This window comes from Anopheles coluzzii, chromosome X (assembly GCF_943734685.1).
Source record: "Anopheles coluzzii chromosome X, AcolN3, whole genome shotgun sequence".
Classification (NCBI taxonomy): Eukaryota; Metazoa; Arthropoda; class Insecta; order Diptera; family Culicidae; genus Anopheles; species Anopheles coluzzii.
In genome coordinates this window covers 996,368-1,012,388 of record NC_064669.1, presented here as the reverse complement: position 1 = coordinate 1,012,388, position 16,021 = coordinate 996,368, and the positions used below count along the sequence as shown (strand labels likewise).

The 16,021-nt window shown below is 54.1% G+C and overlaps 1 protein-coding gene across 3 annotated transcripts; it reads right to left on the bottom strand.

Moving 5' to 3' along the window:
• Positions 1–82: 82 nt before the first annotated feature.
• On the bottom strand, positions 83–15,449 carry LOC120957419 (plexin-A2). Of its 3 annotated transcripts, none has more exons than XM_040379642.2 (10): positions 15,171–15,449; positions 8,620–8,819; positions 6,854–8,522; positions 6,233–6,772; positions 4,704–5,477; positions 2,579–4,539; positions 2,297–2,478; positions 2,094–2,224; positions 1,845–1,996; positions 83–1,728 (listed from the first exon to the last, which is right to left on the bottom strand). In XM_040379642.2, the coding sequence occupies exons 2-10, from the start codon at positions 8,806–8,808 to the stop codon at positions 1,561–1,563; spliced, it is 5,766 nt and encodes a 1,921-aa protein (XP_040235576.1). In that variant the 5' UTR covers positions 8,809–8,819; positions 15,171–15,449; the 3' UTR covers positions 83–1,560. The 3 variants fall into 3 exon arrangements, with proteins under 3 accessions (XP_040235576.1, XP_049466850.1, XP_040235585.1); XM_049610893.1 differs by having other exon boundaries at positions 1,851–1,996; positions 15,171–15,446; XM_040379651.2 differs by lacking the exon at positions 15,171–15,449 and adding an exon at positions 13,338–13,472.
• Between the last annotated feature and the right edge of the window lie 572 nt (positions 15,450–16,021).

Below are 16,021 nucleotides of genomic sequence, written 5' to 3'. Positions count from 1 at the left end.
TTAGACTTTTTTTTTCTTTTTGTTTTTCGTTTTCTTGAGCTATACGGTACACCGTTTGTTGGAAATGACATTCAGGACTGGATTCTTTTTTTTTTTTTTGCTTTTTTTCTCGTTTGTTTGTTTGTTTGTTGCTTCCTTTAGCGTTTTTTTTTCTTTTGTTCGCTCCGAGAATGCACACGCCGGAAAGAACCCGGACTAGCGACGGGTATGTAGTATGTGTATATATATATATATATTTATATATATGTATAGCCGCAAGAAGCGTTTTGCGGGTCGGACTGCAGTTTGTTATCGTTTCGCTGGACACATGATTAGAAGTGTGGGTTTTTTTTTGTTGTTGTTTTGTTTTGTTTGTTTGCTTTGTTTGGCTGCACAAATGCCTAAGATATACACTTTCTCTTTCTCTCTGCTTTGCTCGGTTGCACATTCTCTCTCTCTCTCTCTCTATGTCTCTCGTTATCTCATCTTTTCTTTGTTCGCGGGAGCGGGGTGCCGATTACGCCCAACCGATTCCTACACGGTTCCTCGTACCTACCCACCCCATCGCTACGCAAATGCCCCCTTCCCCCGCACCGTTTCGCTTGAGATTACTGTTTGCGCGAGAGTTCCCGGCGCCACCCCTAAATACTCCGCACTCCTATTGCGTACTCCGTTGTTTTTTTTTTTTTCAATACCTAAGAGTACTACCTACCCTACCCACCGTTTACGCTTCCGGTTTTGCCACATGCACACTGCGTTTCGTTTTACAATTAATCAAAAGCGATGTATGACGTTTCTTAAAAACATGATATTTTTGCCTCCTGCTTCCCCTTCTCGGATCGTTTGTTTCGTCGTGCTGGGTTTTTTTTTATTCCGTGTTCCGAATGGTTTTTTTTTTTTGCAATGAGTTTCATTCTCGTCCTGCCTCTCCTACCCGCGCTTCCTCTTCGCTCTAATTCAGTCTGCTTTGCTTAATCTTTTGACATAATTCCCTGGTGGTGTATTAGACAAATGGATGCTTTTGCGATGATTTCTATGTGTGAGATTTGCTTTGTTTTGTGTCGTGTTTTTCCTATACGCTTGTGTGTTTTTTTTTTCGCTCGCCGCACATCGATATTACTGTTTGAATTTGTGAATTTGTTGTTCGCGTTTTTTTTTTTTAAGTCTTTTGAATGTTTCGTGTTACTGTACCGTGTGTATGTGTGTATCTTTGTGTGCTTGTTTTGTTGCAGCAAGACTGTGTGTGTGTGTGTGTGCCTGTGTGTTTTGTATCTACCCCTTACCCCTGTTTTTTCACATTTTTATCCCCCAAGGGCTCACAACATGAATATCGCATACAATATTGTTTTGTTTTTGTTTCGTGTGTTTTGTTTTTTTTCTTTTATGAATGTCTGTCTGTCTCTCTATCTCTCTCTCTCGCTTGTGTAGTTTCTGAACGATGCGCCCTTTTTTTCACAAAAAAAAAAATCAATACAGGTAGCTTACCATCTATACATATATTATTTTGTCTTCGCACTGCCGACGCGCCATGAGCCCGCGGGCGTGCAAAAACAATACACACACACACACATACACACACACTTACTCCGCAGACATGATACTGTGGACCTGCTCCAGCTTGAACGCCAGCCGCTGCTTCTGCGAAAACTCGTCCTCCTCCAGCGTGACAGTCAGTTGCTCGTTGTATTTCACTGCGTACTGATAAAGCTCGTGTAGGGCGCAGTTGGTATTAAATTCGGTCGTGTGCAACTAAAAGAGAGGCAAGGGGAAGGGGGGGGGTGGGGGGAAGAGAATGCACATGTTAGGGGTTGCGTGTTCCGGCGGGGCAAAAGGTGGCGTGGGCTTGGAAACGTTCGGAGGCTTACACTCACCCTGGACTCCTCCGCGAGCATGGCGTTCATGTCCTGGTCGGAGATTGCCGGCATGTCCCGGATGTCGTTATAGTAACGCTCCACCCATTCGCGGTACGAGGGAATGTCCTTGGCGTAGAGCAGTTTGGAGCTAGGTGAATCCTTCCCTGTTTTTATTATTATTATTATTATTATTATTTTGGACAAGCCCAGAGCGTGATTAGTCGAGTGAATATGGTACAGAGGGAGTAAACAAACACTTACCTAGCCTGTGATCCGACGTCGAACACGAGTCCATGAAGGTTTGAGCCACAACCGAAAGGCAAGAGTCCACGATGTTGGACTTATGAATGTCAAACACAAAGTTAGGATTCTTTATCAGATTTACCCAGAATCTGGAAGAAAAAACAAGCAATGCTTAGCGTGTTAAATCGCAGGCAGGATACCACGTACGAAGTCGAACTTACCGTAACGGTAAACTGTTACTTTTCCAGGTGTGCACAACCTCCGGGTCGGTAATACCATGTAAAAGTGCTTGATCATCTAGAAAATCAAACATATACTTTATTGCTAAGGGCAGTGCGGAGCCACGGTGTGCGGTACTGAAGATGGTTTCGAACAGGTCGTCGACAAACTTCTGGAGTGTACCCTGTGAGGAGGAGGAGGAGGAGAGTAAAGAACCATGATTAGTACACGCGCGTGCAGCGCAACACGACCAGACACACCGCCGCCGAAGCGGAGACGCTCACCTTGGTGGCTAACAGTCGCGTTAGGTAGATCTCCGAAACCATCTTGTTGACGCGCTCGCCCTCCTTGGAGCCGTCGCTGTCATGGTGCTTCACCAGGTGCCAGTACTTGAGGCTGTTCTCCTGCAGGTCCACGTTCATCGGGCTGCCGGCGCGGCTGAACGGGGGCGACGGCGACACGAACTTCGATATGTTTAGTGTTTCGTACTTGTGGATCTTCTCCGAGTACTTCTCGCCGAGCAGCGTGATGTTGTAGATCGAGCTCTCCTTCGGCACCAGGCTGAGGCAGGAGCCCTCGCTCACGCGGTAGTGGTGCAGCGTGTTCAGCTTCTTCCACTCGCCGTCCGTCTTCGAGGTCGAGTCCTCGTCGTACAGGATGAGGCGGCCGGACGCGCCCGTGCGCCACTCGAGATCGAGGTCCTCCTTGCGGGGCCGCTGGCTCCACGGGATCGCCTTGTAGATCGTGTCGAGACACTTCTCCTTCACCTGCCCGATGCTGTCGCAGTCGAGCACCTTCACCGGAATGTTCTCTGTGTTGGTCGGTATCATCTCGATGTTGTTGCACAGGATCGGCGGCTGCGTGATGCTCGCGTACACCGTGATCACCTTGAACTCGATCATCTGCCGGATCAGCTTCTCCTCGCTGAGCGAGTAGCGCGCCTCGTGCGTGATCGCGTCGACCGGCCCCTTGTCGATCTGGCCCTTGACCGCGCGGAACAGCATGTACAGCGGTTCGCCGGCGCACTCCTTCAGGAACTTGTACAGCAGAAAGGTGAACCAGGCGGACAGCATCTTCTCCGCGACCGACTCGGTGCGGCGCAGCAGCAGCTTCGGGTGCGACTTGCCATCGATGCACTTCTCGATCAGCTCGGCCAGCAGCGTCTTCAGGATGTCGGTGCAGTACTCCAGCTTGCTCTGGAGCGTCACCATGATCAGCGAGGCCACGTTCACGCGCTCGCGCATCGAGAAGTACCGATTGCTCTCGAGCGTCCGGATGAACAGCAGCAGGAAGGTTTTGTTCATCACCAGCTGGCCGAACAGCCGCAGGCCCTTCTCCTTGCGCAGCAGCTCCGGCTTCTCCCACTGCAGCACCACGTGGTCGTCGTGGTTCGGGAACAGGATCTTCATCGCGTACGTCCGGTAGTCCAGGTACGGTATGCCGCCGGACGTAATGTCGCCGCCCAGATCCGTCATCTCCGTCTGCAGCTCCGCGAACGCTTCCTTGCACTCCGCCGCGACCCGCAGCTCCAGTATGTCCATCTGCTCCTGCATGTTCTTCAGCACGCGGTTGTTCTCGCTCGTCTTCTTCCGGTACGCAATCACCAGCGCGACGATCACGAAGAAGAAGAGCGCGATCGCCACGATCACGCCGAGCGTGACCGCCTTGCTGCTGAAGCTGGGCAGTATGCCCGCGGACGTGTACACCATGTAGCCGATGTCGAACTGCAGCGAGTTGCCCACGATCACCTTCACGTGCACCTTCTTCGCGTCCGGGTTCTTCGGCGGCAGGCAGGTGACCTGCTGGCGCGACATCGACGTAATGTTGCAGATCGCGTTGTCCCCGATCTTGACCACCACGTCGCTGTACTTGCACGCCCGGTCGATGTTGCGCCCGTTGATGTTCAGGTACTCGCTGTTGAAGTACTTCACCTCGTCGAACGGCTGGTAGGTCGGGTTCGGGTACAGCTCGAAGTAGCTGCCCCACTGGGAGGACAGGTTGCGCACGCTCATCACGTCGTTCATGATGAAGCCGTACTCGAGGTTGATCGGATCGTCCGAGTCGCCGAACGGGTCCTCGTCCTGCAGGTCGATCTTGGGCGAGTAGCACTCCATCAGCTGCGGGTTGATGATGTTGCACTCGTTCAGCGATATCTGCCCGTTGTAGTACACGTAGATCTGGGGCCGCTGTATCGAGCCAAAGTTGCGACCGTGCACCGCCATCTTGATGCCGCCGGCCGGAATTCCTGCAGTGCGCGAACGAAAGGAGAGGGAATGGGAAAGCGTGTGTTAGCAGGTGTGAACGCATACATATACGATGCCTGGCGAAGGCATCAGCGGTGTCTAACTAATTACGTATCAAACTAAAGAAAGAGCTACGACAGAGTCTTCAACCCACCGGCAGACTTACCTTTAGCCGTTTTGCTCTCGCCGGACGACACCAGCTCGATCCACGGATCCGGCACGTACTCGAACAGGTCGCCGTTCAGCTCGCGCACCCCATTGTCGAACACCATCTTCAGCTTGCCCTGCATCGGGCTCGGCACCGCCGTCGTCCGGCACGTCGCCTCCCTATCGTTCGTGCTCAGTATCTCGCACGGGTGCTGCTCGAGGAAAGCGCGCACCCGGCTGCCCGTGTTCAGGTACCGGCCCATAATCTTGATCGTGGTGCCGCCCGAGATCGGCCCGTGCTTCGGCTCGAAGTTTTCGATCTCCGGATCGACGAACTCGAAATCGTTCGCCGACTCGCCGCGGAAGTCCGATATCTGCACCACGACCCGGCCCGACCGGTGCGACTTGACGCCCGGCCCGTCCACGCTGCACACGATCTCCTTCGTCTGCACGTACAGCTCGCGGAACGGCATGCAGTCGATGCCGGCGATCTTGATGCCCCCGTACACGTCCTCGAACTTTTTGCCGAGATTGATGCCGCGTATCGTGATGTTGGTGCCGCCCTCCCACGGGCCCGTCTTCGGGTCGAACGAGTGGATTTCCGGGTTCGGGCAGGTCTGCTGATTGTTCAGCCAGTCGGTTTTGTTCTGGCCCTCGACCTTGCCCGAGATGCCGCACTGATCCTCCACCTCGCACGTGTTGGAGGACGAGCACCAGCCGCACTTGTACTTCTCCTCGAGCGCCAGACAAACGCCGCAGCTGTCCGACATGTCCCGGCAGCGGTAGATCACGACTGAAGCAATGCAAAAGATAGAGGGGAAACGTTAGTAAACAGAGTAGTGGTGGGAGCTCGGATCTACCCGATTCCGATTCCGGAGCCGATTCCGAATCCGGGTTCGATTGCGGAGCCAATTCCGGAGCCGATTCCGATTCTGGATTTGATTCCGATTCCGGAATCGATTCTGATTCTGGAATCGATTCCGATTCTGGAATCGACTTCGACTCCGATTCCGGAGCCGATTTCGATTCCGGAGCCGATTTCGATTCTGGAATCGATTCCGATTCCGGAGCCGATTCCAATTCCGGAGCCGATTCCAAAGACAAGTCCGAAGACGATTCCGGAGTCGATTGCGGAGCTGATTCTGTAGCCGATTCCGATTCTGGATTCGATTCCGATTCTGGAATCGATTCTGATTCTGGAATCGATTCCGATTCTAAAATCGACTCCGACTCCGATTCCGGAGCCGATTTCAATTCCGGAGCCGATTTCGATTCTGGAATCGATTCCGATTGCGGAACTGATTCCGATTCCGGAGCCGATTCCGAAGACAAGTCCGAAGACGATTCCGGAGTCGATTGCGGAGCCGATTCCGTAGCCGATTCCGCAGAAGATTCCGAAAACGATTCCGGAGCCGATTCCTGGGCCGATTCCGGTGTCGGCTCCTGTATCAATTCCCCGATCGGAATTAGCTCCAGAATCAGAATCGATCTGGGAATTGCAATTCTTTCCATCAATAGAATCGAGTCAGCATTGCTGCCCACACTTACCGTGAATATTGTTCGGATTGTCCAGCGGTTTCGAGCCGCCCCAGATGACCGCAAACGTGGCGTTCAGCTTGGACGTCTTGGCCGTGTACGTGAACTCCATCTCGTCGCAGTAGATCGTGTCGCCCAGCAGCTGCGCGTTGACGCTCGTCACCCGGCCCTCCACGTTGAACTGGCAGACGAAGCGCGTCTGCACGATGAACTGCCCGATGATGTGCACCTTCACCCGGACGGACTTTTTCGAGCCGGCCGGCACGAGAATCTCCGACCCGTCGCCGGTGACGTTGATGGTCGGGCAGAAGCCGGGCCCGGACCGGTAGCTCGGCCCGATGCGGCTAATGCCCGTCACCAGGATATCGTTGCGGCAGTTTTCCGCCGTATCGTGCGTGCAGCGGTGCGCCTCCACGCACCAGTCGCACGGGAACTTGGACGACACGCACTGCGTGCAGGACAGGTGGGTGCTGCAGTCGAAGAAGGTGAACGTGGTCGACACGATGTCCGGCCCCTGGGACGTTTTGATTGACAGTGTCGCGTTAAAGTGGTCTGCAAGGGAGAGGGAGCGAGAGAAAGAAAAGGTAAGTATTGGAGAAGGGTGTTTCCATCCAACGCAACGGCAGCGCTTACTTTCGCCGTATCCAATCTGCGGCAGCAGGTCCGTCCGCGGGGTCGTACAGTTCACGCCGTTGCGCTTCTTGGTCGCGTTCGTGATGATCGGCTTCTCCATGCTGGCGAACGTGAACGCGCACACGAGCGGCTCCTTCAGGTTCGGCAGATTCTCGATGATCAGCTCGAGCGTGCGGGCGGTCGTGCGCTGCAGCTGATGGGGCGTCACGCTCGTGATCGTCGTGCACTTGCCCGACTTGTAGCTCAGCCACGACAGCGGATCCTTCGAGCTGTCCTGGCACTCGTACCGCCGGCTGCACTTGTTCTCCAGCGAGCACCAGCCGCAGAACGGGTCCTTCGCCGACAGGCAGGCGTGGCACGTGGTGTACACCGAGCAGTCGTAGATGCGGATCTTGAACAGCTTGTACAGCGACATCAGGTACAGGTCGTCGTGCTCCGGATCGAGGTACATGTCCGGCTGGATCGGCGACCCGAGATCGACGTTCATCATCGCGTACTGCATCGCCGAGGTGGACGACTCCATCACGATCTTCTTCAGCTGGCCCGTCTCGGTGCCGATGAACACGACGGTAAAGTTGGACGTGGCCGTCACCGCCACGGACGTCATGCGCTCCTCCGACAGGATGACGGCGAGGGACGCGACCGCCTGCTCGCCGCCGAGCGGCGAGTTCACGTCCAGCCCGCAGAAATCCTCCCCGATCGTCTGCAGCTTGGTCGCGATGCACGGCATGTTCTGCGAGATGTAGTCCAGCCCGCGCAGCCCCTCCCCGTTGTAGCACTTCTTGATGTTGTGCATGAACTTTTTCCGGATCGCCTTCAGCGAGTACACGCACAGGGCGGACTTGTTGGCGGTCGGCGCATCGAACACCGCGAACAGCACGTCGTCGTTCGTGGTGATCTCGAGGCTTTGGGCGAGCTCGTGGCCCGGCTTGCCGACGTACGCCGCGCTCACCGTCTTGAACTTGGTGCCGTCCTTGCTCGTACAGTCCACCGGGATCTCCGTGTACGAATGGTAGTGCGAGTCGTCCTGGCAGATGCGCACCAGCTTCGTGATGCGCTCCTTCGACGCGTAGTGCGAGCTGCTCTTGTACTGCGTGGTGAGGAAGTAGGAGAACCGCTCCGAGCTGAACCCGTACACGTAGTTGATGATGTACGTTTCGCGCGCGTAGTTGTTGACGAACAGGCGCGTCCCGGTCGTGACCGCACTGGCCGCCAGCTGGAACAGCCGGTCCCGGGCGAGGCTGCGCGACGACACCGCCGGTATTTCGCTGCGGTACGGCGAGTTGCCGGTGAACGTGACCGCCACGTACAGCACGTTGTTCTCCGCGGACGCGAGCGGCGGCCCGGGCGCGATGAACGCGACCGTGCTCGCGTTCGCCGTGTTCGCGACCACCGCCTCCAGCACCTCCTGCTCCACGATGCTGATGTTGTGCAGGTTGCGGATGTGGCAGATGCCCTGGAACAGCGACCCGCACACGATCAGATTCTTCGCGTTGCTGTCGATCAGCAGCATCTTGTTGACGTTGTCCATCGGTGTCTTGACCGCCCCGCCCGGACACTCCAGGATCGTGCACTGGTACGAGTCGTTCTGCGGCCCGGTCGTCACGACCGTCAGGATGTTCAGTTCGTTCGATATCTGGTACAGCTTGTTCACCGCTCCCACGTAAACCTGGTGTGGAAGAGAACACCACGAACCGGGGATGAGATGGGATGAGAGGGGGAGGGAGGTAGGGAGCGAGCGAGCGAGTCGTCGGCCATATACTTACGCTTCCGGTGCTTCTGTCCACCGCCAGGTGGTTGAGGGTAGAATTAAAAACTATTTGACTAACTAGTCGACTGCTAAGGTCTGTGGCGTTGCTTCCCTTCGACGGGACATTGTGATTGGCTTGCGGTTGGGCGCACAGTACGCTGATGAGGATGAGGAGCGCGGTGCCGGTGCGCTGGAACCGCTCCATTGCTATGCTCGCTGCAAAGAAGAGGGATGGAAGAAAACGAACCCAATAGATGATTTAGTTTCCTTTCTTTTCTTTTCTTTTTTGTTGTTGTTGTTGCTAATTCATTGCAAAATAAAGACAATGCAACAGGACGAACGGGCGAAGAAAAGCGGCCTTCCCCCCTCCCTGCACTCATACGGAGGAAGAAGTGCACCTCCCCACACGGTGAATCAGGGAAAACCAAAATGGACACTCCAGTAACGCGCCCTCCTCCCCTAGTAACCAGGAAGGCCACACCAGAGCCCTTCCCTCCCATCCACCATCCACCCACCGTACATTCAGCGTCCACACCACAAGTGTTTTCAGCGTTTTTTTTTTCTCCTTCCTTGCTTGCATCGCCCCTTTGCGCATTCGGGGACCGAAGGAAGCGGAATGGGATGGGTGGGGGAGCAGCGCACATGCGCATTCGCAGCAAATTCGTGCCTTCCTTTTTTTTGTGGTGCGCCAGTACAGTAACTGCGCGTCCTGGCAGGGCTGGAACTTACATCGTCCCCCCCCCCCCCCCGCCCGTGCCCCTATCCACCTATAAGCCCAGGTTGTATCTACACACACACACACATAAAAGTCCTGTGCATGCAATGGTGGGAAATCAAGTACTCTCGGTACACACACCCACACACAGGGCAATCGTTATCAGGCAGTAATAGAGTAATGCTGCGTTTTTTCCCCCTTTTGCAATGCTCGCCAAATGCAAACGAACGGGCTGGAATGGCCATTGCTAGCATGATGCAGGGGTGCAACGCAAGTCCAATCTCGAGGAAACACGACGATCCTCATAAAACGATATGTAATTAAAAATTGGAAATGTCTCGTTTCGTGGGCGAAACGAATCGAAAGTTAATTAGTCAATGCTGCTACCGCCTGGGCACAACCGTTCGAAAGTGTCCCAAAAGAGAGGGGGGTGGGGGGGAGAGTTGGGGAGGTACACGACAAACAGATGTGACCCGTGGTCCCGGGCTCTGTACGTGACTCGCGCAAGTGTTTTCCCGCCGGCCCGACTGCGGAACGAATCCTATATTCCGCTCGGTGGCGGTGGCGGCCCAACTCAACCCCCGACCCAGTCCGTCCGCCCGGGGCACTCTTGGCGTTCCAATGATCTCATAGGCAGGACGACGGGACAAATATGCTGATGATCTCAGCTCGTTCTGCGTGTAAAAATCTAGAACAAGAGCGAAACAATTAGTAAGCGCAAAGCAAATAGGGTGTCTGCGGAACGAAATTTACGATCACCACCGAGGATCATATTACCCCCTTCCCCTCCCCAGTCGGCCCTTCGAGCGCGTTTGAGCGCCCCTTCTCTTTCTTTGGCCCTTTGTGCTGTGTCTAAGCGCAAACACTTGCGTGTTTGTCCAGTAGCGATCGCTGGTGGAATTTTGATCGCTGACATTATTATGCTCGAACAAATGAAGAATGTGGACTCCATACCCCATGGTTTAAGGGGTTTTTTTTCCCCCCTCTGGTCATGAAACTAATTATTTCAACTTTCCCACATGGGGAAATCTTTGGAATTTGTCCAAAACGTGACAAATGGGGAACAATTTTCCCAAAACGAAAGTGATCCTAAACCCTTCTAAAAGGAGCATTTTGATCGTAGAAATGATTCCTTTTCGTGGTCGTGAGAGTACAAATTATTTCACCTTTTTTCCACAACACACCGAATTTGTCCAGAAGAATTTACAATTGGGAGCATTGAAGTTTGAAAAAAGGATTGAAGCCTTCAAAAAGGAGCATTTTGATTGCTGAAATGATTATGCTGGATAAGTTGAAGGATGGTACGAAGAACGGAGAAGGGGTCATGGCAACTACAGTGTAATCTCTCTAAGGTGAATCTTCCAAGGACCCGTCAGCTTGGAGAGATATTCATGTGGAGGAAAACGAATGAAGATGTTGCTATGAAATATGCACAAGAAACCACGAGAAAACTCTGGCATCCTTTGACCAATATGAAATGTCTTTCAAAATGCATCTCGGAGAATCTAGGCTGCCAAATTACACATGCAATTGTTCATCTCTAAGAGACTACAGCTGAAAGAGATTGCACTGTAATTAGTCTCCTTTTCCTACGAACTTTTTTGGGAAAATTGCGCCCTCCAGTATCTCACAGTGTCCTGATTTCCCTACCAGTTCGATCGATCGAAGCCAAAGCTCCCTTTTGCTGCGCCAATTGCTGAGCACACGTTTGCGGACAGGCAATACCACGCACACACACACCGTTCACCAAATTGCGTCTAAAATCACTTTTGGCAAGAGCTTCCGCACAAAGCCAACGCAACCCGGGGGGAAAGTAAAAACTTTGCCAAACACTTTTGTAAAGGTTCGTTCGTTCCCGCTGATCACTTTTCACAAAACTGCTTTCCTATTTCTGTTCTTAACGCAAAAAAGCACAACAACACCGAAACACAAACGGCTAGGCGAGGGAATGCACTCCAAAAACACGTCCACTTCGATCGCCGGCTCGCAGTGATTTGACGTTCGGCGTGCGTCGTCGATGGCGGCGTCGTCCTCGGTGGTTCCAGTGTTGATCGGTGAACCACACACAAACACGATGATGCCCGTCGTGCCGTCCGGCCCCGCGTTGCGTTGATTGCTGTGCGCGTTCGGTTGATGCTGTTGTGTTGTGTTGGTTGCAGCGGTTTGATGGTCGGAACGAATGCATGTCCGCGCGAAGCTGCGCGGACCAGACGGGCTCTGCACACAGCTGTGGCACGATCGCTACCTCGGGACGCATGTCGTTGACCGTGGCGCGCCGGACCATTTTGTCATACACGGCAAACAATCGTCGTCGCCCTAACACACGGTCGTAAAATCGGTCCCGAGCGTCGCGCGACGCTTTGTCGCAGCGGTCGACGGACACAACAACGCACGCGATGAACTCATCGGCTGCAAATGTAATGGACCGCCGTGTGCGGGGGGGGGGGGGGGGGGTGCGTTTTGTTCCTGCTTATGCTGCGAGTCATACCATGCAATCGTCACACAAGCGGTTTGGAACACTTTCGCTTAAAAACGGAACAACAACAACAACAAACACGCGTCACATGGAAGCAGGCAAATGGCGAGCGACGAACACGCGCTAATCCGGCTCGAAGGGCCGATTCTTGTTCATGGGCTCCCTTGTTTCGCTTCCACGCCGGAGAGTGGTCTATGACCTTTTGCCTGGAAAGGTGCGTTCTGCGAAAGTGCGGGCTTTTGGAAAGCGGGCTGTGGAACTTTTTTCCCCAAGATTTGCCTCATTTTTAGGAACCCTTCTGACCACCCCTTCCACCCACTGCCCATTCAAGCGCCATTCTTCGCCCAAGAGGGCGCTGATAATAGCACATCGATGTTTCTTCCCCTGGAGGAGGGTGAAAAGGGAGGGGGATGGGGGGGGGGTGAGGGGTTCCGGATTCCGTTTCCTCTTTGTAACTGCACACACTGACGTTGTAACGTTGGGAGAGAAGAAGGTGGAGAGAGAGAGAGAGCGAGAGAGAATTTTGTTTGTGAGCGTGATAACGGAGGGATTGGGGTGTGAGGCGGCGCCCACCAAAATGCAACCCGAGCGCAGTCCACACCGAACCCAAAACTGCACACTTACAACCAGCACACACAAACACATGGGAGAGAGAGCAGGGATCACACGCCTTTTTTCTAAACTTTTGGGGAAAAAAAAACGAGGCGCTGGGGGGGAAAACAGTTTGTTTGGTCACCCAGGTGGGTCGGTACGGGAGGTTGCGGTGAGGGGGGGGGGATGTAGTAGTGGTGGAGTATGTGGAGAAAGGCTTCACAGAAGCGCACAGTAACTTCTTCTGGCCGTGCGGCTGCCATTTTCGCCATACGATGTAATTGTTGGGCGTGTGTGTTTGTTTATGTGTTTGTGTGTGTGTGTGTGTGTAGGTGTGTGTATGTGTCAGCGAGCGAGAGAGAGAGAGAGGGAGAGAGAACGAAGTGCGTGTAAATGTTTTTTTCCTGTAATTTCTCGTTTGGGTTTGGGTTCTTCTCCTAAAGGGGGGGGGGGGGGGGTTTGCTTTCTCGCTGCTTCTTCTTCGTTCCTGGTGGTTCCGTTTTACATCTTTGGGCACCACTTTACACCTCTCTCTCTCTCTCTCTCTCTCTCTCTCTCTCTCTCTCTCTCTCTCTCTCTCTCTCTCTCTTTATCTCTAACGCTCTCTCCAGATCGCGCAAAACAGGGCTACGCGCGCGCCAGTGTCCACGCACATAATGCAACCACCCATTACACTTCTTCCTATTCATCTTCTTCCCCGCCCCTACCCCTTCATCTAACACTCTTTCTCCCATACACACACACACACACACACACATGCACATGCATTCAGTAATCGAGAAAAGGCCCGAGAAGAGCAAAAAATCCCCTTCTTTGCACACTTTCCTTTCCCCTTTGCTCTTTGTGAATCCCGCACGGAAGAGTGGAATGAGAAATTGAAGAGGGAGGGGGGGGGGGGGATTAAAAGGAGTCCTTGTTCCTGGAAAACAGCACAAAGCGCGTGACCACAAACCTTTCGTTGGCGGGGTGATGAGGACAAGATGCAATCGTTGCAGCGGTTCTTCGCCCGACCAGAAACAGAAACGGACCCCGGACACAAAAACCCGGCGTGTGGGTGTGTGGTGTGTGCTAGGCCTTCATCGCTTCTCTCCTGCCCATGGAGGGGGGGGGGGGGATGTTCCTGCACCCACTGCACCCGCCCGCCGCCACCCACAAAGCTGCCGCGTGCCGGGTGTTGCTGCTGCTGCTGCTGCTGCTGCTCTCTCTCTCTCTCTCTCTCGTTCTCTTGGCTTCCGGTCCGGCACACCACCATACGCACTGGAGAGAAGGCCAACTCCACAGGGCGGGCGGGCGTGCGTGTGTGTGTGTGTGTGTGGTGTGGCACACCACTGCCCGGACACACACACACCCAGGCAGGTAGGCAGACGTTCGTGCAAGTAATGTCCACCCGTTTTTTTTTTTACACCACAGTTTGTCACACAAAACGCACGTTTCAGTCACTTTGTAGAGTTTTTGTTTTTTTGTTTTTGACGTTTAAACACACACACACACTGCTCTTGGGGAGGATTTTGCGATTTTGGGTCCGTTCGCGTTCGCAAACAGCGATGGCCGCTGGCGGACTTGCTGCTGCTAACTGCTGCTCTATGCTTATGCTGGGGCTTATGCGCTTCTCTTCCTTGGCTGCTCTCACTCTCTCTCCCTTTTGTGGGGTTAACTTTGTGTGTATCCGTGTCGTCTTGTTACTGGAGAAGGTTTTGCTCTGCGCGTTCGGGGCCGGGGCAAAAAGATTCAAGTCCAGCGCGTTTCAATGTGTGTGTGTGTGTAACGTTACAGCACCGGAGCGAGAGAGAGATGCTGGCCCCTGGAGCACGACAAAGAGGATAATGCACACACGCACGCACACACACACACGAGCATTGAAAATGATTACTGTGACCACTTGTGAATGACGGACAATGGCGCACCGCAGCTGGACAGGTTTGAACGTGCTTTGGGCAAACTTTGCACTTCTGGCGAGCGTTTGCTGCCGTTGCCAGTCGCTTCCAACGCAGTTAACATCATTCCCCGTCGAGTCAAAAATCCATCATGCTCACAAACACACACACACACACACACTCACACATGCGTGCACACATCAACAGCTCGCGCTGCCTGCTTAAGAAGTTCTCTGCACAGCCTTAAGAAGAGCGACCTGACTCTCTCTCTCTCTCTCTCGCTCTCGGACGAACTCAATGAACACAACCCGCAGACGCCAGACGACGGCTCTGTCTCGCCATCTCCCTCGCACGCTCGCCAAACAAAGGCAACTCCCACACGCATCACACAAACACACTCTCTCTCGCTCTCTCTCTCTCGCTCGCTCATCCACGCAGCAAACTGGTGGTTTTCCAAAAAGGAATGCAGCGCGTCTCTCTCCGAGCTGCACAAAACACGGCACCAAAGGGGCCAGGGGGAACAACGAGGCAGTGAAGGGTGCAACAGAAAAAAAAATTTCACACATACAAACACACACACATACACACACACACACACACACACAATTCCAAAAACCGATACGGCCCGCTCCCAAAAGGCGCTCCCAAGCAGAAGGGGTGAAAGCGGGATGGAGCGCTTTTGGTGTACTGTTCGCTCTCGCTCTCGCCCCGTCTCCCCCACCCATAACTGCTCCAGGACGCACACACACACACACGCACGCACACACGGTTTGGAAATTGGAAAGGAAAATTGGCAGCAGCAGCAGACCCCCGGAGAACCTGGTGAAAAACTTACCAACCACGGCAGGGCCACGCAAAAACAAAAAAACGGGGAAACAACAACCACTCAAACATACTCAAACTCCAATTACCTGCTTTTGCTTTGTATTGCGGGCGCGCTCGCTTTTTTTGTTGTAAGCTACGAAACAACGACAATTTACAATTTTACTGTTAGCCTACACTTTACATTGCTTAAAACTTGGGCACGCATCTTTGCCCCTGGCACTCTGCTACTGCTACTCTTGTTGATTGCCTGCTCTTTGCTCTCTGTGTGTGTCTGGCTCGCTGGCTCGCTGGCTCGCTGGCTGGCTGGCTGGCTGGCCGTCTGTCTGCTGCTGCACGCCCGTTGCGTTCTTCTTGCTGTACGTTTTCTTTTGTTCGTCGCGCGGCGTGCCGTCCCGCTCTGCCGTGCGCGCGTACGGGCAAGCGTTGGAGCGAGACGGCACTCGGCACACTGTTTGCTTCGTTCCGCTTGTGGTTCGAGCGACCCGACCGTTTGCGTTTACGCTGCAGGGGTGAGATCTTGGAAGGTCGCGGTTCGTAGTGCGTGGATTAGTGATGTGCTGTATGGAGCGCACCCACGACTCCGATCCGACTCCGACTATTGTTAGTTCGATTCCGACTCCGGCAAAATGGAACCACTAGATCCGCCCGGAGTCGGAGTCGTTCGGAGTCGTTCGGAGTCGTCCAGAGTCGCCCGAAGTCGGAGTCGTCCGGAGTCGCCCGGAGTCGGAGTCGTCCGGAGTCGTCTCCGGACGTCTCCGGACGACTCCGGACGACTCCGACTCCGGGCGACTCCGGACGACTCCGACTTCGGGCGACTCCGGACGACTCCGAACGACTCCGAACGACTCCGACTCCGGGCGACTCCGGACGACTCCGAACGACTCCGACGACTCCAACGACTCCGAACGACTCCGAACGACTCCGGGCAACTCCGACT